This window comes from Hemitrygon akajei, chromosome 21 (genome assembly GCF_048418815.1).
Source record: "Hemitrygon akajei chromosome 21, sHemAka1.3, whole genome shotgun sequence".
In the NCBI taxonomy this organism is placed as follows: Eukaryota; Metazoa; Chordata; class Chondrichthyes; order Myliobatiformes; family Dasyatidae; genus Hemitrygon; species Hemitrygon akajei.
This window is the reverse complement of record NC_133144.1, coordinates 69,126,443-69,153,747: the sequence shown is the minus strand read 5'-3', so window position 1 is coordinate 69,153,747 and position 27,305 is coordinate 69,126,443. Positions and strand designations below refer to the sequence as shown.

Below are 27,305 nucleotides of genomic sequence, written 5' to 3'. Positions count from 1 at the left end.
AGAACAAAAGGTCATGGGTCAAGGGTGAAAGGGGAAATATTTAAGGGGAATCTGAGGAGGAACTTCTTCACTCAGAGGGTGGTGAGAGTGTGGAATGAATTGCCAGCAGAAGTGGTGGATGTGGGTTCAATTTTGGCAATTATAGGGGCATAGAGAAGTACAGCACAAAAGTAGGTCATTCAGCCCATCTAGTCCATGCTGAAACCATTTAAACTGCCCTCTCCCATTGACCTGCACCGGGACCAGAGCCTCCATATCCCCAGTCTGCAGAATCAGAATCAGGTTTATTATCACCAGCATGTGTTGTGAAATTTGTTAACTTAGCAACAGCAGTTCAAAGCAATACATAATACAGAAGAAAAATAATAAAATAAAAATAATAATTAAATAAGTAAATCGATTACAGTATACGTATAATGGCAGAGGAGAAGCTGTTCTTGAATCGCTGAGTGTGTGCCTTCAGGCTTCAGTACCTCCTGCCTGATGGTGACAGTGAGAAAAGGGCATGCCCTGGGTGCTGGAGGTCCTTAATAATGGATGCTGCCTTTCTGAGAAACCGCTCCTTGAAGGTGTCCTGGGTACTTTGTAGGCTGGTACCCAAGATGGAACCGACTAAATTTCCAACCCTCTACAGCTTCTTTTGGTCCTGTGCAACAGCACCCCCACCCCATACCAGACATACCAAATCTCTTCAAACTCCTAATGAAGTATAGCCGCTGTCTTGCCTTCTTTATAACTGCATTGATAAGTTGGGACCAGGTTAGGTCCTCAGAGATCTTGACATCCAGGAACTTGAAACTGCTCACTCTCTCCACTTCTGATCCCTCTACGAGTATTGGTATATGTTCCTTCATCTTACCCTTCCTTAAGTCCACAATCAGCTCTTTCACGTTGAATGCAAGTGTGTTACTGCCACACCACTCCACTAGTTGGCATATCTTGCTTCTGTACGCCCTCTCGTCACCATCTGAGATTCTACCAACAATGGTTGTATCATCAGCAAATTCATAGATGGTACTTGAGCAATGCCTAGTCACACAGTCATGGGTGTAAAGAGAGTAGAGTAGTGGGCTAAGCACACACCCCTGAGGTGCACCAGTGTTGATCGTCAGCGAGGAGGAGATGTTATCACCAATCCACAGAGATTGTGATCTTCCAGTTAGGAAGTCGAGGATCCAATTGCAGAGGGTAGTACAGAGGCCCAGGTTCTGTAACTGATCGATCAGGATTGTGTGAATGATGGTATTAAATGCTGAGCTATAGTCGATGAACAGCATTCTGACGTAGGTGTTTGTTTCGTCCAGGTGGTCTAAAGTCGTGTGAAGAGCCATTGAGATTGCATCTGCTGTTGACCGATTGTGGCGATAGGCAAATTGCAATGGATCCAGGTCCTTGCTGAGGCAGGAGTTCAGTTGAGACATTACCAACCTCTCAAAGCATTTCATCACTGTAGATTTAAGTGCTACCAGGCGATAATCATTAAGGCAGTTCACATTATTCTTCTTAGGCACTGGTATAATTATTGCCTTTTTGAAGCAAGTGGGAACCTCCGCCCGTAGCAGTGAGAGGTTGAAAATGTCCTTGAATACTCCCGCCAGCTGTTTGGCACAGGTTTTCAGAGCCTTGCCAGGTACTCCATCAGGACCTTCCACCTAAGCGAGGGTTCACCCTCTTTAAAGACAGCCTAACATTGGCCTCCGAGACAGAGATCACAGGGTCATCAGATGCAGCAGGGATCTTCACGGGCATAGAAGACGTTGAGTTCATCTGGTAGTGAGGCATCACTGCCATTCATGCTATTGGGTTTTGTTTTGAAGGAAGTAACGTCTTGCAAACCCTGCCAAAGTTGTCACCTACAACCTCATTCGATATTGTCTCTTTGCCCTTGAAATAGCCCTCCACAAATCACACCTCGTTTTCTGGTACAGACCTGGGTCGCCAAACTTAAATGCCACAGATCTAGCCTTCAGCAGATGACGTACGTCCTGGTTCATCCACTGATTTTGGTTTGGGAATGTACAGTAAGTCTTTGTAGGCACACACTCATCCACACAGGTTTTAATGAAGTCGGTAACAACTGCAGCATACTCATTCAGGTTCAAAGATGAATCCCTGAATATGGTCCAGTCCACCGATTCAAAGCAGTCTGTCAGCACTCCTGTGCTTCCCTTGTCCATATCTTGGACCTCACTACTGGTGCTGCAGTCTTCAGTCTCTGCCTATACTCAGAGAGTAGAAGTACAGCCAGGTGGCCAGACTTCCTGAAGTAAGGGCGTGGAATAGCACGGTAGGCATTCTTGATGCTGGTGTAACAATGGTCCAGTGTGTTGTTTCCTCTGTTATTGCAAGTGATCTGTTGGTGGTAATTGCTTCATGAATTTTTTCAGATGGGCCTGGTTAAAATCTCCCAAAACAATGGTGAAGGCGTTAAGGTGCGCTGTTTCATGCATGATGATCCCATTGCTCAGATAATCCAAAGCCTGACTGACATTGCCCTGAGGTGGACTGTAAACTGCTACCAAAATGACCCCGAAATTTCCCGTGGTAGGTAAAAAGGACGGCACTTAACTGCTGGATATTCCAAGTCTGGTGAGCAGAATTGGGACAGCACTGATATATTTGGGCACCAAGAAGAGTTGATCATCAGGCATACTCCTCCACCTTTGCTTTTGAGAGACTCTATAGATGTATCTTGATGGTGTAGTGTAAACCCGTCAATCTGAATAGCTGCATCTGGTACTGAAGGGGTTAACCAGGATTCCATGGAATAATGGACCTGGTCCTAATGTCCCTCTGATTCAGCACCCTAGCTCTGAGATCATCGATTTTATTCACCAGAGACTGCACGTTTGCCAGCAAGATAGTCAGTATTGGGAGTTTAAAACCCTGTTTCCTTAAATGCACTTGTATCCCTGACCTGCACCGTGTTTCCTACGTGGGATCCGATGAGGAGTCCGTCCACAGTCAGCATCGTTTCCGTCTGTTTTAAGCAGCGATAGTTCATTTAAATGTATTAAGACATCTTTGTTGATCGTACTGACCTTGGAATCAGTTGTGCTTTTTAGCTGTATCAGGGTGAAATGAGAATACTGAATCCTACCCATTGAGAGTTACCTATCCAAACCTCTCTAAAACATTGAAATCGAGCTTGCATGCACCACTTATGCTGGCAGTTCGTTCCACATTCTCACAGCCCTCTGAGTGAAGAAGAATCCCTTATGTTCCCCTTAAGCTTTTCACTCTTAACCCATGACCTCTGGTTGTCGTTGCACTCCACCTCAGTGGAAAAAGGTTGCTTGCATTTACCCTATCTATACCCCTCATAATTTTGTATACCTCTATCAAATCTCCTCTCAACCTTCTACATTCTAAAGAATACAGTCCTAACCTATTCAATCTTTCCTCATAGCTCAGGTCCCCCAGACCCGACAACATCCTTGAAAATTTTCTCTGTACTCTTTCAACCCTGTTTACATCTTTTCTGTAGGTAGGTGAGCTAAACTTCAAACAATACTCCAAATTAGGCCTTACCAACATCTTATACAATTTCAGCATAACATCCCATTTTCTGTACTCAATACATTCTTTTATGAAGGCCAATATATCAAAAGCTTTCTTTATGACCTTACCTACGACGCCACTTTCAACAAATTATGTACATGTATTCCCAGATCCCTCTGTTCTACCACACTCCTCAGTGGCCTACTGTTCACTGTGTAAGACCTACCCTAGTTGGTCCTACCGAAGTACAAAATCTCACACTTATCAGTATTAAATTCCATCTGCCATTTTTCCACCTGATGTAGATCCCTCTGCAAGCCATGATCATCTTCCTCACTGTCCACTATCTTGGTGCCATCTGCAAATCTACTGATCTTGTTAACCACATTATCATCCAGATCATTGATAAATATGACAAACATCAAAGGACCCAGCACAGAATCCTGCAGCAAACCACTTCTAACAGGCCTTCAGTCTAACCACTCTCTTGCTTCTCCCACAAAGCCAGTCTTACCACTCTCTTGCTTCTCCCACAAAGCCAACGTCTAATCCAATTTACTACCTCATCCTGAATGCCAAACGACTGAACTTCTTGACCAACCTCCCATGTGGGACCCCGTCAAATGCCTTGCTAAAGTCCATGTAGACAAAATCCACTGCCTTGTCTTCATTCACTTTCCTGGTAACTCCCTTGAAAAACACTGTAAGATTGGTTAGGAATGACCTACTGTGTACGAAGCCATGCTGACTATCCTTAATCAGTTCTTGTCTATCTAAATACTTAAATATCCAGTCCCTTAGAATACTTTCCAATAACTTTCCCACAACTGATATCAGACTCACCGGCCTATAATTTTCTGGTCTGGAAAATTGAAAATGTCAGTTTTCTCATTAAGGAGGAAGGCAGCAGAAAGGAAATTATAGACCAGTTAGCCTGTCCTCAATGGTTGGGAGGATGTTGGAGTCAATTGTTTAGGATGAGGTTATGGAGTACTTGGTGACACAGGACATGATAGGACAAAGTCAGCATGGTTTCCTTATGGGGAAAGTCTTGCCTGATGAACCTGTAGGAATTCTTTGAGGAGAATACACGTAGGATAGATAAAAGGGATGCAGTGGATGATGTATATTTGGACTTTCAGAAGGCATTTCCCAAGGTGCCACATATGAGGCTGTTTACTAAGTTAAAAGCCCATGGTATTACAGGAAAGTTACTAACATGGTTAGAGCATTGGCTGATTGGTAGGAAGCAGTGAGTGGGAATAAAAGGATCCCCATCTGGTTGGCTGCCAGTGACTAGTGGTGTTCTGCAAGGTTCGGTGTTGGGACCGTTTATTTTTATGCTGTATATCACTGATTTAGATGATGGAATAGATTACTTTGCTGCCAAGTTTGCAGATGATAAGATTGACCATAAGACGTAGGAGCAGAATTAGGCCATCTGGCCCATCGAGTTTGCTCCACCATTCAATCATGTACATAATCATGACTGACTACGTATTTTCCAACATTCCAAATCCTGCATTTGAATAATTGAGACTTTCCAAATTTACCTGCAAAACAGCAAACCATCATCTAATTAGTATTCAGAGGTACAGGAGGCACTTGGCTCATCAAGTCCACTCTGAGTTTGTGTAGAGCAATGCAGATAGTCCCTGCCACTTAATCTTCCTTTTAATTTATTTTCAGGATGCAGATGTCAATGGCAAGAAAAGTATTTATTGTCATACACTTGGACAATTTATCCACCCACATGTCCTACCACACTGAAAGTTCATGCACAGGAATCCCCGGGTCCCTTTGCTCCAGCAGTTGGAAAACAACCCCATCCATTGTCACATTACATTGTGTTATTGTGCCCCTTGCCTGCCGATGTCCTGGTGTAAACAATTGGTATCAAGCTTATTATCTGCCACCCCTACAGCAGGTTAGACATTGTTGGGAAATTTGTACATTTTATTCTCTATTCCAGTAACTAAGTTAATAAATACCAGAAGGTTGTGGAGCCAGCACTGAGCCATAGGAACACCCAGCTAGCAGTCTGAATAAGCACCATTTACCACAACTGGCCACGGTTAATGCCTGTGTCAGTTCTTTTTTTAAAATCCAAGCTCCCATTAACCCTCATTTCATAAATCTCAATTTGCCAACCAGCATTTCATACAGTGATGCAATATATGTTCAAACTATGAAAGAAAATTGATATCTGGCAATGAATAAGGGCAAGGCAGATTCAGGTTTTGAATTATGTTCAACACAAGAAAGAGGTATCTGCACACCTACAAGCTTACATAGTTAAATAGCAGACTCTCATAAACGTAGAGCCAATGTATTTCCAGAAGAGAAATTGCACCACTGACCAACTTGATGCTACACTGCACACCTAGTCTAGCACCATTCTGACTCTCGATGTACACTGTACGTAGGATGAGACACCATTCTGACTCTCGATGTACACTGTACGTAGGATGAGACACCATTCTGACTCTCAATGTACACTGTACACAGGATCAGACACCATTCTGACTCTCGATGTACACTGTACGCAGGTTCTGACACCATTCTGACTCTCGATGTACACTGTACACAGGTTCTGACACCATTCTGACTCTCGATGTACACTGTACATAGGATCAGACACCATTCTGACTCTCGATGTACACTGTACACAGGATCAGACACCATTCTGACTCTCGATGTGCACTGTACACAGGATCTTGGACCATTCTGACTCTCAAAGTACACTGTTGCACAGGATCAGACACCATTCTGACTCTTGATCTACACTACATGCCTGCTCTGGCACCATTTTGGCTCTTAATGCTGCTTTCTGTGCTCCTATTATTGGCTTAATACTTTTTCAGTTAAAGAAAATAAAGTTCCAAAATCTTTCCAAAGTACAAACATCTCAGAACACATACTGCCCTGTAGAAATTGTGCTCTGGGCACAATGTAAGCACCTGAACACTAGATCACAGAATACTACAGCACAGTACAGGCCCTGCGGCCCATGATGTTGTGCCGACAAATTTATCCTACTCCAAGTTCAATCTAACCTTTCCCTCCCACATTCCCCTCCATTTTTCTTTCATCCATGTGCCAAGATAGGAGTTCATTAAATGCCCCTAATGTATCTGACTCTACCACCACACCTGGAAGGGTGTTACCCACACACCACACTTACCTCTGCCTACCTTTGAAGTCCTACTTTTCCCCCCGGGCAGAGCTTTCAGTACACTGGATTAATATTTTAAAAAGTGTTCATTGAATTTGGCTTTTGATTGATGAGTGAACCCCTTAAAAGTAGCCATGGTATCATTCACCCAAACTGTTCCATCCTAACTGCTGTCCACAGTAATACAAGCAGATACAGCAGTGAGCTCTCTCTGTAACCTGCTCCATGATGTACAAAAATATTGACTGATACACATTCCCATCTGACCTCCATATTTCTCAATTTGCTTTGTGACCAGGAATTGATTGATCATTGTTTTAAATACACTTAGCTATACACCCATGGCATTCTGTTAAAGAACTACTTTCATAGGCCAACATTTCATCGTCAATATTTCAGATCAAAACCCTTCATCAGATGAAGATTCTCGGCCTGAAATATTGACTGTCTATTAATTTCCATAGATACTAACTGACTTGCAGCATTTTGTGTGTGTTGCTCTGGATTTGTGTTTAACATTTTCAGTGTTCTGCTTAAACTACCTTGCCCTCTAAATGGCTAACTCTTATCTGGCAACCACATTGCCTAATGCTAGGCACTCCAACCATTCAACATCCCTGCCAATCTTTTCAGAATCAAACAAGCCTCAAAGAGATCACCTCTCATTCTTCAAAACTTTTGTTCTCAATTTCTCAAAATCCGTTCAGTGAATCAATACTGCAACTACCAAGAACACTCATCCTCAACTGCAGAAAGCAAAGCCGCACACAAGAGCTCATGCTATCTGAGTTTAACTTAATGAAACAGACAAAATGATAAGAGCTTAAATGAACATTACCACAATCAGAGATCATTGCATTTAAAGTGAAAACATTAATGATAAACCTTTCCTCTAAATACTTCCAGAGTGCACACTATTAATGAATATAAATAACTGAAATCTTGTACTTAAATGTCTTAATAACTACCATATTACATGATAAAAATATCACTAGTGTACATTTTGGTTTAATTATCTGTCTCTGCAGTAATGTCTTCCACATTTGAGTTATGATTCCTGAATATTTTTCCATTATTGCCAAAAGATTTACGTGAGGGTAGTTAGTAAGGGGAAAAAAACAAAGCATTCACAATACTCATTAAAACTATAATGTTTTCAACAGCAGTTAATTTATATTTCCTAATGTAATTTAGCTCATGATTGTAACTGGGAAAAAATGCTGAGATAATTTTTTCCACATTGTCCTAGTAAAAAGTTGCACAGCATCAAGAGCGCAGCAGACATTAAATCAGGTTGTAATATTTTATATGGAATAGTTAGAACAAAGTATTAGGCAAGAGGGAAATTTCTGAAAAATCATTATCCAGCTAACTTCAAGTTTTTCACTGCTTACCGATTTTAAATTATTTTCCATTATGTGCCAGTTTGGCTCCATAACCTCAAACATCATATAATACTGAATGTTCTGCACAAAATTCAGCATTCGCTGCCTCAAGGTGAAGGCAGCAGCAAACCTAAAAAAAGGATAAAGCAAACATTACAGTGAATTCTGGTATCCGAACATCTAAAATCCTGGAAATAAAACCCGTAGGCTAAGTGCAGACAGAGATAGGTTAAAAAGTTTTTTCTCCCCATCATAATTTTCTCATTGTAACCTTGCAAGATTTATGTATCTGAAATTAAAATGTTTTTCTTACCATTTTTCTTCATCATAATGGTTGTCCAGAATCTAAGAAATTTGTAAACAAGTGCATGTTTACAAGTGTTTGTAAACAATTTATATCAACCAAGTGCATGGTGCATGGGGAGCCCAGGGAGGGGTAGTTCTTCTGGTGAAGGAGCTTGTCATGTCCGTTCCAGGACAGCTGGCTTGCCTTTGGTCCCCACCGGACACTCAGCGCTCACCCGTGGCTCCCAGTAGCAGTTTGCATGCAACAGGGCCAAAGCTGGAACACTGCTTTGACAAGCAGGCTAAACCAGGTAAGAGTAGCTGATGGCCTCATACCCCAGTGAGATAGGGACATGCCTGTCTCAGCATTGAAAGTCAGCTGTGGCGGACTGGTTGAATGAGATCCAACAGCCAGGAAGGTTGTACTGTAATGCTCTGTGGAGAGCGAAGGGTATGACAAGGCACAGAGGATGTCACGGTCATCCACTGCAAACACAGAAGACTGCATTTTGCGACACTTGTTTCTACCACTGCACCTGGACTTGAAGTCAAGGAGTGGAACAGCTTTTCCACTTTAAGAATTCTTCCACACAAGTTCTGTGTCATCGGCGTACATGATGGACAACCAACATAGAACCTGGCCTCAATGGTCCCACTTCCACCTGGATCTGAAGCCTATGCCCCAGCGGGTAGCAACATTTCTTGACCCTCAACAGCTGGCAAGAAACTTGCAACTGGTGGGAATGACCCACCCTCCCAAAAAACCTCAACTCTCCTGGTAGGAGCTTGGTCAGGTTAATATCCAAAAGAGAGAGCTGCTGTTTTGGAAAGGGAAGCCGATTGTTCAAGTACCAAACAAAGAAAGATATTCAAGTTAATGGGTACGCAAAAGAATGCAGATGCTAGTATTGATATAATTTCAGAATTCACATTTTTTTTTACATAAATGCTCAATGCAAGTCCAGTTATCAAAGGTTTCAGAGCTTTAAGAAACATATTTTACATATTAAGTTTGACATTCTTTAGAGCTCTGAATAACTGGGAATAATTTACAGTGAGGATACAGTGGCATGCAAAAGTTTGGGCACCCCTGGTCAAAATTTCTGTTACTGTGAATAGCTAAGCGAGTAAAAGATGACTTGATTTCCAAGAGTCTTTCAATTCTTGTTTGGGGGATTTTCGCCCATTCTTCTTTGCAAAAGGCTTCTAGTTCTGTGAGATTCTTGGGCCGCCTTGCATGCACTGCTCTTTTGAGGTCTATCCACAGATTTTCGATGATGTTTAGGTCAGGGGACTGTGAGGGCCATGGCAAAACCTTCAACTTGCACCTCTTGAGGTAGTCCATTGTGGATTTTGAGATGTGTTTAGGATCATTATCCTGTTGTAGAAGCCATCCTCTTTTCACCTTCAGCTTTTTTTTTTTACAGACTGTGTGATGTTTGCTTCCAGAATTTGCTGGTATTTAATTGAATTCATTCTTCTCTCTACCAGTGAAATGTTCCCCGTGCCACTGGCTGCAACACAAGCCCAAAGCATGATCGATTCACCACTGTGCTTAACAGTTGGAGAGGTGTTCTTCTCATAAAATTCTGCACCTTTTTTTCTCCTAACATACCTTTGCTCATTGCGGCCAAAAAGTTCTATTGTAACTTCATCAGTCCACATGACTTGTTTCCAAAATGCATCAGGCTTGCTTAGATGTTCCTTTGCAAACCTCTGACGTTGAATTTTGTGGTAAGGACGCAGGAAAGGTTTTCTTCTGATGACTCTTCCATGAAGGTCATATTTGTGCAGGTGTTGCTGCACAGTAGAACAGTGCACCACCACTCCATTGTCAGCTAAATCTTACTGAAGGTCTTTTGCAGTCAAATGGGGGTTTTGATTTGCCTTTCTAGCAATCCTATGAGCAGTTCTCTCGGAAAGTTTTCTTGGTCTTCCAGACCTCAACTGTTCCTGTTAACTGCCATTTCTTAATTACATTACGAACTGAGGAAACGGCTACCTGAAAATGCTTTGCTATCTTCTTATAGCCTTCTCCTAGTTAGTGGGCATCATTTATTTTAATTTTCAGAGAGCTAAGCAGCTGCTTAGAAGAGCCTGTGGCTGCTAATGGTTGGGACAAGGTTTGAGGAGTCAGGGTATTTATAAAGCTTTGAAATTTGCTTCATCTGGCCTTTCCTAACGATGACTGTGAACAAGACATAACCCTAACAAGCTAATTAAGGTCAGACACCTTGGTAAAAGTTATCACAGCTCAAATCTCTTGGGGTGCCCAGTGCCCAAACTTTTGCATGGTGCTCCTTTCCTCCCCCTCCCTTTAAAATTGTACAAAACAAAAATAATACACTAATCTTGCTTAAAATGTTGAAAAGAATGTTTTATCTTTAACTTTATGACTTTTGGAGATTAGTTCATCTTCTACTCACTTAACTGTTCACAGTAACAGAAATTTTGACCAGGGGTGCCCAAACTTTTGCATGCCACTGTATATATTCCTACATTTTGACGAAATTTCAAATGTTTAGTATTAAAGGCAATGGCAGTCTTCTACATTTCAAAAGATTAAATTATATTGAAAGCATTCAAAATAATCACATTAACGCACGGAAAATTCCAGAGCATGTGCCTTATGCCTTATGAATTTTGAACCATTCTTGACATTACACACAGATAACATTAAATACAGCATTGAAAATTGCAAGATTCTCAATCTTGTGATTGAGAATTGTAATACACACAAGCAATACTTTCAGTTGACGCCCAAAACCTCGACTCTTTATTGCTCTCCATAGGTGCTGCCTGACTGGCTGAGTTTCTCCAGCATTTTGTATGTTTCACTCTGGATTTCCAGCATTAACTGAATCTTTTGTACTTTCAAGCAGGTACTACATTTCTAAGTTTGGTTTCAATTAGCTACACATTATTCAAAAATACTCAGTTCACATAATTATGACAAACAGTAGACAACATATGGAATTTACATATTGATAGTAATGCTTTCTATAATCTCACCCATTCATAAATAGTCAAAACAATTATTCTGCAGATTATACATATATTTTAAAGGAGTTTTGCCACAGAGTCACTACTCAGTAGACTGAACCAGTAGTGTAACTTTAGAGGGTCCAGAAGAGGCTCACTAGAATGATCCAGGGAATGAAAGGATTAACGTGTGAGGAGTGTTTGATGGGTCTGGGTCTGTACTTACTGGAGTTGAGAAGAGTGAGCGGGAATCTCATGGTAACCTGTTGAATATTGAAAGGCCTACATAGAGTGGATGTGGGGAGGATGTTTCCTATAGTGGGGGAAGTCTAGGACCTGCGGGTACAGCCTCAGGATAGAGGGACACCCATTTAGAACAGAGATGAGGAGGAGATTCTTTAGCCAGATGGTGGTGAATTTGTGGAATTCATTGCCACAGATGGCTGTGTAGGCCAAATCACTGAGTATATTTTGACGCCTTCACTAATCAAAACCTATCAATCTCAACTTAAGGGTTATGGGAAGAAGACAAGAGAATGGGGCTGAGGGGGGATAATAAATCAGCCATGATGGAATGACATTGCAGACTCAATGGGTTGAATGGCCATTGAGTCTTATTGTCTTAATTTTGCACCTTTTACACAAAAAAGCAGGTCTACTGAATTCAAATGATGCTCAGCTCTCTTAAGGAGCACACTTGAGTGCTTGGTGGAGGGCGCTGATGCTTTTCTGCTGGCATTGGGGGGGGGGGATTGTTGCCTTGCTGCCGCTTGTGCATGGGGGTGGCTTTAGTGTTCTAACTTTTAACTGTCATTCATTCTTGGGTGTACTCCTCTGTTTTTGTGGATGTTTACAAAGAAAAAGAATTTCAGGATGTATATTGTATACATTTCTCTAACATTAAATGTACCTAGTGAAACCTAATATTTATAAAGTTGTACTGACAGAAAACAGACTCAACAGAAAATTCAAAATGATCTGACTGGCAAACCCTGAGAGAGGTTCATAAATCTCAAAATACACTGATCCAAACAGCACTATAAAAGCAATGGTTGCTGAGAAAACATGATAGATTTCTTAAATACAGTGCAAACATTGTCTGAAATAATGCTTCTTACCATTTAGCAGAGCGTAATGAATACTGTTTTGCCGCCTTATTACTGATCCACACGTTGCACAGCAGCCGGTCCACGTGTTTACAGTAAAACATATGTCTGAAGAGCATTTGATACCTGGTCAAAGCTTTCCTATTGAGAAAAACATAAATGAATGGTGAGCTCACAGAAATGTAACTCGAGAACTTGAAACAAGATCTTTATTGGCAACATTCGTGGCAATTACATAATGCCTCCTTTGCGTAGGTTTACAGCATGTCTACTGCACTGTGTTACAAATGTATATTCTCACTTTGCAGTAGCTTACATTCCAAACAAAATACACAACCTGGCTGAATCCAGTGTCAAAAAATAGTTTAGTTACTTTTATTCATTCTGTCTAGCATTTGCCACACTTTAAAAAAATCTTTTAATTCAAAATGGAGATAGTAATTTGGGATGGTAACAATCAAACAACTCTTCAACTTCTGGAATCAGAATTTGAAGCTAAGAAGTGTAAGCCTATTAAAAACTATATATATAGATCACTGATACCATACTAATGCCACTGCAACTTCTATGTGTTTTCTTTAGATGTTTCATCAGAGCAGAAATAGGACAATGACAAAGTCAACAGTGTAAATGTACAGTAACACACATCAAATGCTGGAGGAACTCAGCAGGTCAGGCAGCATTAATGGAGAGGAATAAGCAGCAACATTTTGGGCTGAGACCCTTCATCAGGATTGGAAAGAAATGGGGAAGCAGCAGCCAGAACAAGAAGACGGGGGGGGGGGGGGGGGGAAGAGTCTGCATTCAGTACTGCTATAAATATAGATCATAGATGAGAGAAGATCTGAAGATATGGGCTCAACTGAATTCAAAGAATGCGGAGCTGTCACATTATGCCATGCCACATTCTTCATTCATTAGTTTGTCCTCCACAAGCCAATCAGCAGAGACCCATGTACAAAACACAAGGTCAGCTTGGGCCAGAAAACTTGTTAACGGTTACAACTGAACAATGATGTTTCATTAAAGTAGATTCATTATTTCCATTTGATAGCTTAGATACTTTTAAAATATTAAGAGAACACAGTGCCTCTCTGATTCTGACAAGAAACTATGTCCAAGTCCAAAGTCCAAAACTATTATAAGCTTTAAAGTAATTGAATATTTCAAAAATATCAAGGAAGGAATGGTACCAGCATTCCCTATTTCTAGTTTTCTAATCCCTGTTGTGATTGGTCCACTTTTAGTAATGCTGTAAATTCAACATTAACGTTGTTAAGGTAATCAAACCATTTTTAAATATTTAAAAAATCTAAAATCCTATGAAATAAAAATCTGAAATACATGCATGGGAGTTTTATTGCATAAGAGATTCAATTCCAGGTAAGTAAGCATTTACTGTCAAGTTTCCCAGGTACACTTCATGGCCTTTATTTCTACTGAGTGTCAACCAAGTGAATTTCCTGCCAGATGGAAGATTACTGACATACAAGTTCCACTGAGTTGGGTGACAGACCCTGCCTGTAAATCAGTCAGAAAGCTGAAATATCACAAAAGAAAATTCAGCTGTGGTCAAAAGAAAATTCTCACTACAATCTGTGAATCTTTTCCACTGATGTCATAGCTGTTCAGAAAGAAATTAGAATGTTAATAAAAGTCTAAATACCATTGGCATGAGAACTTTCTAACTAGCCTGTATCTTACTTCACGACCAGAATCCTTTAAATCTACTGACCAGATATGAATACCTTTATTTCCTCAAACACTCAAATTGCTGTAAGTAAACCCATTGGCTAACATAAGCAACACAATCAATTTCCTGTTGTCATTCAAATTTATATTTAACGTCTCTCACAAAGAGTAGAAAACTCCAAAAAGCAGATGAATATTGAAAATCACAAATACAAGAGATTTTGTAGAATCTCTGAAATTCAGAATAACACACACAGAATACTGGGGGAACTCAGCAGTCAGGTAGACAGACAGACAGACATATTTTATTGATCCTGAGGAAAATTGGGTTTTGTTACAGTCGCACCAACCAAGAATAGTGTAGAAATATAGCAATATAAAACCATAAATAATTAAATAATAAGTAAATAATGCCAAGTGGAAATTAGTCCAGGACCAGCCTATTGCCTCAGGGTGTCTGACACTCCAAGGGAGGAGTTGTAAAGTTTGATGGCCACAGGCAGAAATGGCTTCCTATGACGCTCAGTGTTGCATCTCAGTGGAATGAGTCTCTGGTTGTATGTACTCCTGTGCCTAACCAGTACATTATGGAGTGGATGGGAGACATTGTCCAAGATGGCATGTGACTTGGACAGCATCCTCTTTTCAGACACCACCGTCAGAGTCCAGTTCCACTCCCACAACATCGCTGGCCTTACGAATGAGTTTGTTGATTCTGTTGGTGTCTGCTACCCTCAGCCTGCTGCCCCAGCACACAACAGCAAACATGATAGCACTGGCCACCACAGACTCGTAGAACATCCTCAGCATCGTCCGGCAGATGTTAAAAGGACCTCTGTCTCCTCGGGAAATAGAGACAGCTCTGACCCTTCATGTAGATAGCCTCAGTGTTCTTTGACCAGTCCAGTTTATTGTCAATTCGTATCCCCAGGTATTTGTAATCTATGGCAGCATCTATGGAGAGGAATAAACAGTCGACATTTTGGGCTGAGACCTTTCATTAGGACTGCATGGTGAATAGTCTCAGCCTCTCCATAGATACTGTCTGACTTGCTGAGTTCCTCCAGCACCGTGTGTGTGTGTGTGTGTGTGTGTTACCCTAAATATGATCATTTATGTGATGTGTGCCGGGGCACTAATTAATTGTGAGAAGTTTCTGCGGATCCCTGCTGCACAATCTACCCAAAAGAATCCACCAACCCAAGAGTCTTTTCTATTTTCTAGAACTATATAAAGTCAATTATTCCTTGAGTTGTATAGTACACATCTAATGCCGGATGTTTAAGTTTAAAATTAAAACTGTTCATGATGATCATAATAGCAAGAACATTGATTTTTCCTTCTGGAAATTTTTTCCCTTTTTAAAATTTTCTCCTCCCTGTCCCTCCTCTTCTTTTTTTCCTCTGGTGCCACTACTCCTTCCCTTTCTCCCATAGTGCACTCTCCTCTCCTTTCAGATTTCTTCTTCTCCAGCCGTTTACCTTTCCCACCCACCAGGCTTTGCAATTTTGCAGAAGTTTGCATTTTGATCAATCGAATTTAAAACTTGTTTGCACCACTGTGAAAATGGTGCTTGCAAACTGAAATCAAGCAAGACCATAAGACACGGGAACAGAATTAGGCCACTTGGCCAATTGAGTCTGCTCCGCCTTTTCATCATGGCTGATCCAACTTCCTTCTCAGCCCCAATCTCCTGCCTTCTCCCTGCATGCCTTCATGCCCTTATCAATGAAGAATCTATCAACCTCTGCCCTAAATATACATAAAGACTTGGCCTCCACAGATTCTCCACTCTCTGGCTAAAGAAATACCTCCTCTTCTTCATTCTAAACAGATGTCCCTCTATTCTGAGGCTGTGTCCTCTGATCTTAACTCTCCCACCACTGGAAACATTCTCTCCATATCCACTCTACCAAGGCCTTTCACCATTCGAATTTTAGTAAATACAGGCCCAAAGCCAACAAATGCTCTTCATATGTCAAGCCATTCAACCTTAGAGTCATTTTTGTGAACTTCCTTTGAACCCTCTCCAGATTCAGCACATCCTTTCTAAGGGACCCAAACCTGTTCACAATACTCCAAGTGAGACTTCATAGTGCTTTTATAAAATTTCAACATTACATCCTTGCTTTTATACCCTAGTCCTCTTGAAATGAATGCAAAACATCACATTTGCCTCCTCACCACAGACTCAAACTGCAAATTAACCTTTAGGGAATCCTGCACAAGGACTCCCAAGTTCCTTTGCAAATCAGTTTTTGTATTTTCTCTCCATTTAGAAAATAGTCAACCCTTTCATATTTTTTTTTTACCAAAGTGCACGGCCATACACTTCCTAGCACTATATTCTATCTGTCATTTCTTTGCCCAATCCCCTAATCTGTCTAAGGCCTTCTGTAGCCTGTCTACTTCCTCAAAACTACCTGCCCTAAACCTATTTTCATATTGTCTGCAAATTGTTGTAAAGATTTTCACTCCTCATGTATGTGAAGGATATAAGAAATAAACTCAATTCAAAATTTCAAACTTTGCATCAAAACCATCAATTCATTATCCAAATCACCGACATACAAGGTTAAAAAAAAAATGGTCCAACACAAACTCCTGTGGAACACCACTAATCACCAGATAAGACTCCCTTTATTCCCACTCTCTGCCTCCTGTCAATCAACCACCACTTTATCCATGCTAGAATTTTTCCAGTAATATGACAACTGAAGACAGACTAAAAATTGTGCCTAATAACATTCCTGTTGTGCGTGGCCTAGTGGGCAAGGCATCAGACTAGTAACCTGAAGGTCACTGGTTCGAGCCTCAGCTGAGGCAGCATGTTTGTGTCCTTGAGCAAGGCACTTAACAACACATTGCTCTGCGACGTCACCGGTGCCAAGCTGCATGGGTCCCAGTGCCCTTCCCTTGGACAACATCGGTGGCATGGAGAGGGGAAGGCCTGCAGCTTGGGCAACTGCCGGTCTCCCATACAACACCCAGGCCTGCGCCCTGGAAACTCCAGGCGCAGATCCATGGTCTCTCGAGACCGACGTATGCCACCACAACAACATTCCTATTCAATCTGTTGTATACCCCCATATTTGTAAATCCATTTTCAGGGACACCTAGTTTTGTGTCACCAGAGAGACAGGTGTTGAAAAAGGTGGGCTCACCAGCAGTTTCTAAAGGGCAATTAAACATGGCAGACATTTGTGATGAATGAAAGTGCCTGTTCCTCTGCTGGGGCTACAGTGAAATTCCAGAAACAAGTTTTAATAAACCACTAGCACAAAAGAAAATCGACTCTTCCTCAAACAAGAACTGTTTTGTGTCCTAGCCATGTTTGTTGACAGTTTTCCACATTGCAGTGTAGTTAGACAAGGTTACTTACCTATTTATAATCAATGACAGTGGCCATTTCACAACATAATCAAAGGAGAAAGCTTCTAGGCCACTCAGAGCAATCTCAGTTGGGTCTGCATTGATAATAGCCTTCTCCTGTTTGGTTTCAATAGCAAGAACCCGCAGCAGCTGAGTGATGAGGTCATGTGGCATAAGATTAATCTGAAGAATAAAATTTACAAAATTATAAGTTTCATTTACTAGGTCCAAACTGATACCATTACACAAAAGACTAACAGTGAATCATTTAGGATTCTAAATAACACAACCATGTAGCAACATAAAATTCAATTACAATTTTAATACATTTAAGACAACAGATGATTAAATATTTGGCAATGATGCACATACACAACAGGTCTCATCAAAAAGACTGATCAGAGTGGAAGTGGAATGGGGAATTCAAGTGGCAGGCAACAGGGATGCTAGGGCCACTCCTGCAGACTGCATCCAGGTGCTCCACAAAGTGATCACCTGTCTCAATAAAGAGTTCTCAGGGTCTCAGGCCAAAATGTTGATTCATCTTTCATTTCCATAGAAGGTGCCTGACCTGCTAAGCTCCTCCAGCCTATCGGGAATGTTACTCTGGATTTCCAGCGTCTGCAGAATCTCGTGTGCAAGTGATCACCAAATTCTATTTGACTCTTGTTTAAATAGTTTACAAAATTACGTTGTCACTCCCTATGAAAGCTAACTTTCAGTATTTAGAGTCAGTTATAAACAATAAAAACTGCTATCATATCTACTTTTGCCACAATCCCTGGCAAGGTGCTCCAGGGACCAACTATTTTGCTGAAAAAAACAAAATTGCCTTGCATATCTCCTTTAAACTTTCAACATTCTGATGGAAGTACTTAAGGCATGAGAGGTATCTGTGGGGGAGAAGGAATTGTCAGTGTTTCAGGTTGAAACCCTATACCAATACTGCAGGTGTTTGTAGAGCAATGGGTTACTACAGAAAATATGTAGACTTTCAATTGTATTTGGTACATTCAACTAACAACTAAGGATAGCTACAATGAAATGTCACCATACCTGTCAGCAATAGTGGACCAAGTAAAAGGGATTTTTTTTTAATGTCATAGAAGGATTTCACTAAATTAGCCAACTTTTGCATGTGGTAAAGTTGTAGAATTTCTTACCTAAATATTCAAGATTAACATTTCAAGAGTATTATTTGTTGGTTATAATACATGTTTAAACAACTCCTTACACTGTTAATAAGGAAGCCCACATACTGGATACAAATCCCAGGGATTTGGAAAGTAGTGATTACAAAAAGCTATCCTGAAAGTCAATTAATCATGTAAAGATAAACATTCATATAAGACCAAAACTCACAGGAGCAGAATTAGGCTGTTTGGCCCATCGAGTCTGCTCTGCCATTCCATCATGGCTGATTTATCCTTCTCAACCCCATTCTCCTGCCTTCTCCCCGTAATTCTGACACCCTGACTAATCAAGAACCTATCAATCTCTGCTTCAAATATACCCAAAGAGAACCTATCAACTAGCACATGGAGATTAGCATTCATACAAGACCAAAACTCACAGGAACAGATCTTTCTGACTTGATGGAAAAGTTGGCTTACGGACAGTTTCAGGAACAGATCACTTGTATCTCCTAGGATGGCCAGTTCTTCTATCAGACATCCCAGAGAAAACAATCCTAATGTGTTCAAGTTCTTCTAGCTCAAAGCTTAGGCAGCATCCTAGTGAGACTTTTCCTCATCTTTCTTAGACTGGCAACCAGTACTGCACACAATACTCCAAATTCGGGTAGATGGTGCTTGTCAGCCTGGGAAGGCTGTCCATCTAAGAGAGGGAAAACTCTGATTTTAAACATCCAGGGAAAGGCTTCAGGAGTAAACCCTGAGGACAAATCCGGAGCTGGAGTCCCTAAGGCAGTCCGACGTTGTCTTCAACTTTGTTCTGGCAACTCCTGCGACGACACTTGTGCCAAGCTGTATCAGCCCTTGCCCTTCCCTTGGACAACATCAGTGGCATGGAGAAGGGAGACTTGCTGCATGGGCAACAGCCGGTCTTCCATACAACCTTGCCCAGGCCTGCGCCCTGGAGAAGACTCTGCAGGCGCAGATCCATGGTCTCATGAGACTAACGGATGCCATACTCCAAATCAGGCCTAACTGAAATTTTATGAAGCTGCCTAACCTTGTAAACCTTTTTTACCTATTGTCCCGACCGATGAAGGTAAATATACAATAGGCTATCTTTACCACCTTATCTACTTGTGTTGCCACATTCAGAGATCTATGGGCAAACATCCTTTGTACATTGATGCTCTTGCCTTTACTTTATACTTTTATCTTGCATTCGAGCTCCCACACTAGTCTGTATTACACTCCATTTCTGATCTCACTGCCACATTTCCATGATCCATACCCTACTTGTACCACTGGATCTGAACTGCCGATGTTGGAAGAGTGGAAATGCCACAGTGCAACAGCTTTTCCACTTTAAAAACTCTCCTGTACAGCTTTCACCGTCATCATCAGATATGACGGACAACCAATTAATCATACCCTGCTGTGTTTTTTGAGAACATTCCTCTCTATCAGAGAAAATAGAAGGGTTTAGAAAAATAGAGAGCTATGGGCAGACCTAGGTAATTTCTCAGGTAAGGATATGTTTGGCTCAGCTTTGTGGGCCAAAGGGCCTGTATTGTGCTGTTGGCTTTTCTGTTTCTATCTATAATACAAAGGTTTCATCAGTTCTGTCCCAACATACCTTTAAATCATCTTTAAATGGGTCCGTATTGGCAGTGCTCATTCGCAGTGCCAGCTCCAGAAGAGCTTCTAGTCTGGTGGGAATGATGTCATCCACTGACTTTTTCAGCTCTTCTTCTGTAAGGTCCATGAAATGGACAAAGAAATCTCCCTGATCCATCAGGAAGTAATGTTTTATTGACCTGCAGAAACAATAATCAACACAATTAACATTTTATTGCAGAACCATATACTGATTTTATAGTAGAGCATAGGGTAATTAACCACCATAAAGTTTGTTGAAGGATGACTTAAAATTCACATGGAACCTATTTAACCATTCTTATTTTGTTAGCACAGAGCAAGTAATGAAATTCAGCTTTGGACAACATGCATTAAATAATCTTTATCTCAACCAGACACCAGGCTAAAATTAAATGATCCTCCAAGTAGATTAGCCATAAGAACAGAGAACAGATAATAAAACCAATCAGACGGCTACATTTATATGCAATACACTACCTGTTGGCACAAGTGAAGTCATGCAAACACATTTCTCTCAAATCTAGACTAATACCACAGAGACTTAGGATATTTAAAAGTTGTAATTTCCCATCAGTTCAGATTACATATCTATAAACTATCAGTGAATTACCTTATCCAAATTCCCACAAAGACTTCCTCTTCAAGTCAAGTTGATGAAGGGAAAGGTAAACTTAGGTAGAGGGATAGGTAAATGGGGGAATGGATTAAGGGGTATGATTAGCTTATGATCAATTGTCTTACAGGTACCTTATGTTACTGAGCAGTCAGAAAGAAACTCTACGCGGCAACAGGTGACGCACTAGGCATTGTTCTCTAAAAGTGCTAAGCACAACTAAATATTTGTATAGAATGATTGAAGGGGCATCTCAAGGCATAACTAAATATGGGACAGAACGTTCGAGAGAAGGGGGAAGTGTCACGGGGAGGTGCCAATATGAGGAACTTAGGTTGTATCCAGGCTAGTCTTGGCAGAAATAATTATAACTAACCAATAATGATCTTACATCTAATTGTATCTTAGCACGTGATCGAAACTATTCTAAAACTGTATTAACTCGTGTAATAATATTTCCTGTAATGATCAATGTTATAAATTATGTGGAATTGTGTTCGGGGTGGGCAGTGTCCGGACTGTCTCTTTGGGAGATCAGTCTGTAACTTCCCCCATAGTATGCTATGAATAAAAAGTGAAGTTTGATGAAGCATCACTTGTTTTATGGTTTTATTGAATTCGTGGTACCTTGCGCTATTGCATCGAGTCGATCCACCTTTGACAAAGTCAACATCCCCAGTCTGCCTACAGCGCGTATGCAGCATCCCCAGTCTACTTATAACATGCAAGTAACATGCTCAGTCTACTCATAATTAATTACAACTGTCTTGTCCATTGATGAAATGGTTTCTTTCCAAACAGTTTTCAAAACATCACATTAATCTTTAGTGGAGTGGAGGGTGCTAGTGTTCATTTATTACATGAATATTATTCTTTGCATTGTTATCAAAACACATAGGCTTTAATTTGTATTTGGTACATTCAACTAACAATTAAGGATAACTACAGTTATGTCACCATACAAGTCAGCAATAGTGTACCAAATAAAAGGGATTTTTTTTAATGTCGTAGAAGGATTTCACTAAATTAGCCAACTTTTACATGTGGTGTTGTAGGATTTCTTACCTAAATATTCAAGATTAACATTTCAAGGGTATTATTTGTTGGTTATAATACATGTTTAAACAACTCCTTACACTGTTAATAAGGAAGTCCACATACTGGATACAAATCCCAGGGATTTGGAAAGTAATGATTACAAAAAGCTATCCTGAAAGTCAATTAATCATGTGAAGATAAACATTCATATAAGACCAAAACTCACAGGAGCAGAATTAGGCTGTTTGGCCCATCGAGTCTGCTCTGCCATTCCATCATGGCTGATTTATCCTTCTCAAACCCATTCTCCTGCCTTCTCCCCGTAATTTTGACACCCTGACTAATCAAGAACCTATCAATCTCTGCTTCAAATATACCCAAAGAGTTGCCTTCCACAGCTGCTTGTGGCAATGAATTCCACAGATTCACCACCCTCTGGCTGAAGAAATTCCTCCCCATCTCTGTTCTGAAGGGACATTCCTCTATACTGAGACCGTGCAATCTAGTCTTAGACTCTCCCACCAAAGGAAACATCCTCTAAATGTCCACTCTGACTTTCAATATTCAGTAGGTTTCAATGAGATCCCCTCCATATCAGGCTAAAATAGAATGCATTCCGAAGTTAAGCTTGGTGAAGTGTTAATTGTACATTAGAACATTAAAATTGGTTGTAAAACTTTATTCAATTAGCTGGTATGTGGAACTACAGACAACGCAGCAAGGCTTACTTCAATTGCAACAGATGGACTTTAATTAGAGTTCAGATTTTTTTTAAACTTTGCACATTAACCCACCTTTGACTCCAGTAAACCACAGAATGTTATGGCTAAAATTGGTCAGCGAAATGTTTGTTCATTCCTCAGTGAAAGCATCACAAGGTGCGACTACCTATTTCAGTAAATAATTGTCCATGATTTGCAAATTCTTCAATGGAATCAAGTAGACACACACTAATGATACAAATACATTGTTTCTGTTTGTTCCTGCCCCACCAAACATTTATCTACATATGTTGACTCTGTATCCCCCAGTTCAGTCTATTCCTACCTACATCCATGACACTCCACACGCTCTTGATCTTTACAATGACTTCAAGTTCCCTAGCCCCAATCATCTCAGCTTCACTATGGATGTCCAGTCCCTATAGACCTCCATCCCCCATCAGGAGAACCTCAAAGCTCTCTGATTCTTTCTGGACAACAGACCCAACCAGTTCCCCTCCACCACCACTCTCCTCCATCCTCAACTGGTCCTCGCCCTCAACAATTTTTCCTTCAGTTGCTCCCACTTCCTTCAAACAAAAGGTGTAGCCATGGGCAGTCACATGGGTCCCAGCTATGCCTGCCATTTTGTCGGCTATGTGGTACAGTCTATGTTCCAAGCCTATGCTGGTATCGCTCCCGAACTCTTCCTACGCTACATTAATGACTGCATTGGTGCTGCTTCCAGCACCCATGCAGAGTTTGTCAACTTCATCAACTTTCCCTCCAACTTCCACCTTGCCCTCTCCTTGGTCCATTTCCAACACCTCCCTCCCATTTCTTGATCACTGTCTCCATCTCTGGAGAAAGTCTATTTACTGATATATTTTATAATGCCACTGATTCTCACAGCTACCACTTCCCACCCTATTACTTGTTAAAATTGCCATCCCGTTCTCTCAGTTTTTTCATCATGCTGCATCTGCTTCCAGGATGAGGCTTTTAATTGCAGAACTAAAGAGATGTCCTCCTCCTTTAAAGAAAGGGGCTTCCCTTCCTTCACCATCAACGCTGCCCTCACCTGCATCTCTTCCTGAAACAATGACTGTTTATTCATTTCCATAAATGCTGCCTGACAATAGACAATAGACAATAGGTGCAGAAGTAGACCATTCCGCCCTTCGAGCCTGCACCGCCATTTTGAGATCATGGCTGATCAATTCCTATCAATACCCGGTTCCTGCCTTGTCCCCATATCCCTTGATTCCCCTATCCATAAGATACCTATCTAGCTCCTTCTTGAAAGCATCCAGAGAATTGGCCTCCACTACCTTCCGAGGCAGTGCATTCCAGATCCCCACAACTCTCTGGGAGAAGAAGTTTTTCCTTTACTCTGTCCTAAATGACCTACCCCTTATTCTCAAACCATGCCCTCTGGTACTGGACTCTCCCAGCATCTGGAACATATTTTCTGCCTCTATCTTGTCCAATCCCTTAATAATCTTATATGTTTCAATCAGATCCCCTCCCAATCTCCTTAATTCCAGCGTGTACAAGCCCAGTCTCTCTAACCTCTCTGCGTAAGACAGTCCAGACATCCCAGGAATTAACCTCGTGAATCTACGCTGCACTTCCTCTACAGCCAGGATGTCCTTCCTTAACCCTGGAGACCAAAACTGTACACAATACTCCAGGTGTGGTCTCACCAGGGCTCTGTACAAATGCAAGAGGATTTCCTTGCTCTTGTACTCAATTCCCTTTGTAATAAAGGCCAACATTCCATTAGCCTTCTTCACTGCCTGCTGCACTTACTCATTCACCTTCAGTGACTGATGAACAAGGACTCCGAGATCTCTTTGTATTACTCCCTTACCCAACTCTATACCGTTCAGATAATAATCTGCCTTCCTGTTCTTACTCCCAAAGTGGATAACCTCACACTTATTCACATTAAACGCCATCTGCCAAGTATCTGCCCACTCACCCAGCCTATCCAAGTCACCCTGAATTCTCCTAACATCCTCATCACGTCACACTGCCACCCAACTTAGTATCATCAGCAAATTTGCTGATGTTATTTTCTATGCCTTCATCCAAATCGTTAACGTAAATGGTAAACAGCTGTGGTCCCAATACCGAGCCCTGTGGCACCCCACTAGTCACCACCTGCCATTCTGAGAAACACCCATTCACCGCTACCCTTTGCTTTCTATCTGCCAACCAGTTTTCTATCCATGTCAATGCCTTCCCCCCAATGCCCTGAGCTTTGATTTTACCCACCAATCTTCTATGTGGGACCTTATCAAATGCCTTCTGAAAATCGAGGTACACTACATCCACTGGATCTCCCCCGTCTAACTTCCTGGTTACATCCTCGAAAAACTCCAACAGATCAGTCAAGCATGATTTACCCTTGGTAAATCCATGCTGGCTCGGCCCAATCCTATCACTGCTATCTAGATATGCCACTATTTCATCCTTAATAATGGACTCTAGCATCTTTCCCACCACCGATGTCAGGCTGACAGGTCGATAGTTCTCTGTTTTCTCCCTCCCTCCTTTCTTAAAAAGTGGGATAACATTAGCCATTCTCCAATCCTCAGGAACTGATCCTGAATCTAAGGAACATTGGAAAATGATTACCAATGCATCCGCAATTTCCAGGGCCACCTCCTTTAGTACCCTATGGTGCAGACCATCTGGACCTGGGGATTTGTCAGCCTTCAGTCCCATCAATCTTCTCATCACCGTTTCCTTCCAAATGTCAATCTGTTTCATTTCCTCTGTTACCCTATGTCCTTGGCCCATCCATACATCTGGGAGATTGCTTGTGTCTTCCTTAGTGAAAACAGATCTAAAGTACTCATTAAATTCTTCTGCCATTTCTCTGTTTCCCTTAACAATTTCACCTAATTCATTCTTCAAGGGCCCAACATTGTTCTTAACTATCTTCTTTCTCTTCACATACCTAAAAAAGCTTTTGCTATCTTCCTTTATATTCCTGGCTAGCTTGCGTTCGTACCTCATTTTTTCTCCCCGTATTGTCTTTTTAGTTAAGTTCTGTTGTCCCTTAAAAACTTCCCAATCATCTGTCCTCCCACTCACCTTAGCTCCGTCATATTTCCTTTTTTTTTAATGCTATGCAGTCTCTGACTTCCTTTGTCAACCACTGTGGCCCCTTTCCCCCCTTTGAATCCTTCCTTCTCTGGGGGATGAACTGATTTTGCACCTTGTGCATTATTCCCAAGAATACCTGCCATTGCTGTTCCACTGTCTTTTCTGCTAGGCTATCCATCCAGTCAACTTTGGCCAGCTCCTCCCTCATGGCTCCATAGTTTCCCCTGTTCATCTGCAACACTGACACCTCCGAGCTGCCCTTATCCTTCTCAAATTGCAGATAAAAGCTTATCATATTATGATCACTAACTCCTAATGGCTCTTTTACTGCGAGATCGCTTATCAAATCCTGTTCATTACATAACACTAAATCCAGAATAGTCTTGTCCCTGGTCGGCTCTCGTACAAGTTTTTCCAAGAATGCATCCCGTAGGCACTCTACAAACTCCCTATCCTGTGGTCCAGCACCAACCTGATTCTCCCAGTTCACCTGCATGTTGAAATCCCCCATAACTACTGCGACATTACCTTTGCCACATGCCAATGTTAACTCCCTATTCAACTTGCACCCAATATCCATGCTACTGTTTGGTGGCCTGTAGACAACACCCATTTGGGTCCTTTTGCCCTTACTGTTCCTCAGTTCTATCCACACAGACTCTACTTCTCCTGACCCTATGTCCCCCCTTGCAAAGGACTGAATCTCATTCCTCACCAACAGGGCCACCCCACCCCCTCTGCCCACATTTCTGTCCCTACGATAGCACGTATACCCTTGTACATTCATTTCCCAGGTCTGATCTCCCTGCAGCCATGTCTCCATTATCCCAACAACATCATAGTTACCCATTCGCACCTGGGCTTCAAGCTCATCTGCCTTATTCCTGACACTTCGTGCATTCAGATAGAATTTTTAACCCATTTCTCCTCTCTCTGTTTGAATCGCTGCCTATTGTGCTTAACCCAGCTCCCCGAACTCCCATCGGGCTATACGCCCCTAGAATTTTGTTGTCCTTCCTACATTTACTTATTCTTTCAACACATTTAACTCCATGTTCCGTCAGACCGTCCCTCTGTACACGAGTCCTCCTTATCACTTGTTCCGCCCCACCTTCCTCTACTACACACTTAATATTCCGGAACCGTGTAGTCCCCACCTGTCCTTTATTCTTCCTCTCGTTATCCTCTCTCACATTCTGGATCCCTGTCCCCTGCAAATTTAGTTTAAACCCCCCCAAGAAGCTCTAGCAAACTTCCCTGCAAGAATGTTAGTACCGCTCCAGTTTAGGTGTAAACCGTCCCTTCGGAACAGATCCCACCTTCCCTGGAACAAGGCCCAATTATCTACAAACCTGAAGCCCTCCCTCCTGCACCATTCTCTCAGCCACGTATTAATCTTTATAATCCTCCTGTTCCTTGCCTCACTCGCACGTGGCACAGGTAGCAATCCTGAGATTGTTACCCTGAAGGTCCTGCTCTTCAGCTTCGCACCTAACTCCCTACGCAGGACCCCCTCACTCATCCTACCCACGTCATTGGTCCCTAC

The 27,305-nt window shown here is 41.6% G+C and overlaps 1 protein-coding gene across 2 annotated transcripts in view; it reads right to left on the bottom strand.

The window, feature by feature from the left end:
• Positions 1-27,305, bottom strand: part of tubgcp2 (tubulin gamma complex component 2) — a 64,684-nt gene that overhangs the window by 13,872 nt on the left and 23,507 nt on the right. For both annotated transcript variants that reach the window (XM_073025697.1, XM_073025698.1), the window contains exons 11-14: positions 20,268-20,448; positions 17,509-17,681; positions 12,447-12,575; positions 8,071-8,191 (exon numbers count right to left, since the gene is read on the bottom strand). In XM_073025697.1, the coding sequence (XP_072881798.1) occupies positions 8,071-8,191; positions 12,447-12,575; positions 17,509-17,681; positions 20,268-20,448 (604 nt within the window). The remainder of the gene's footprint in view (positions 1-8,070; positions 8,192-12,446; positions 12,576-17,508; positions 17,682-20,267; positions 20,449-27,305) is intronic.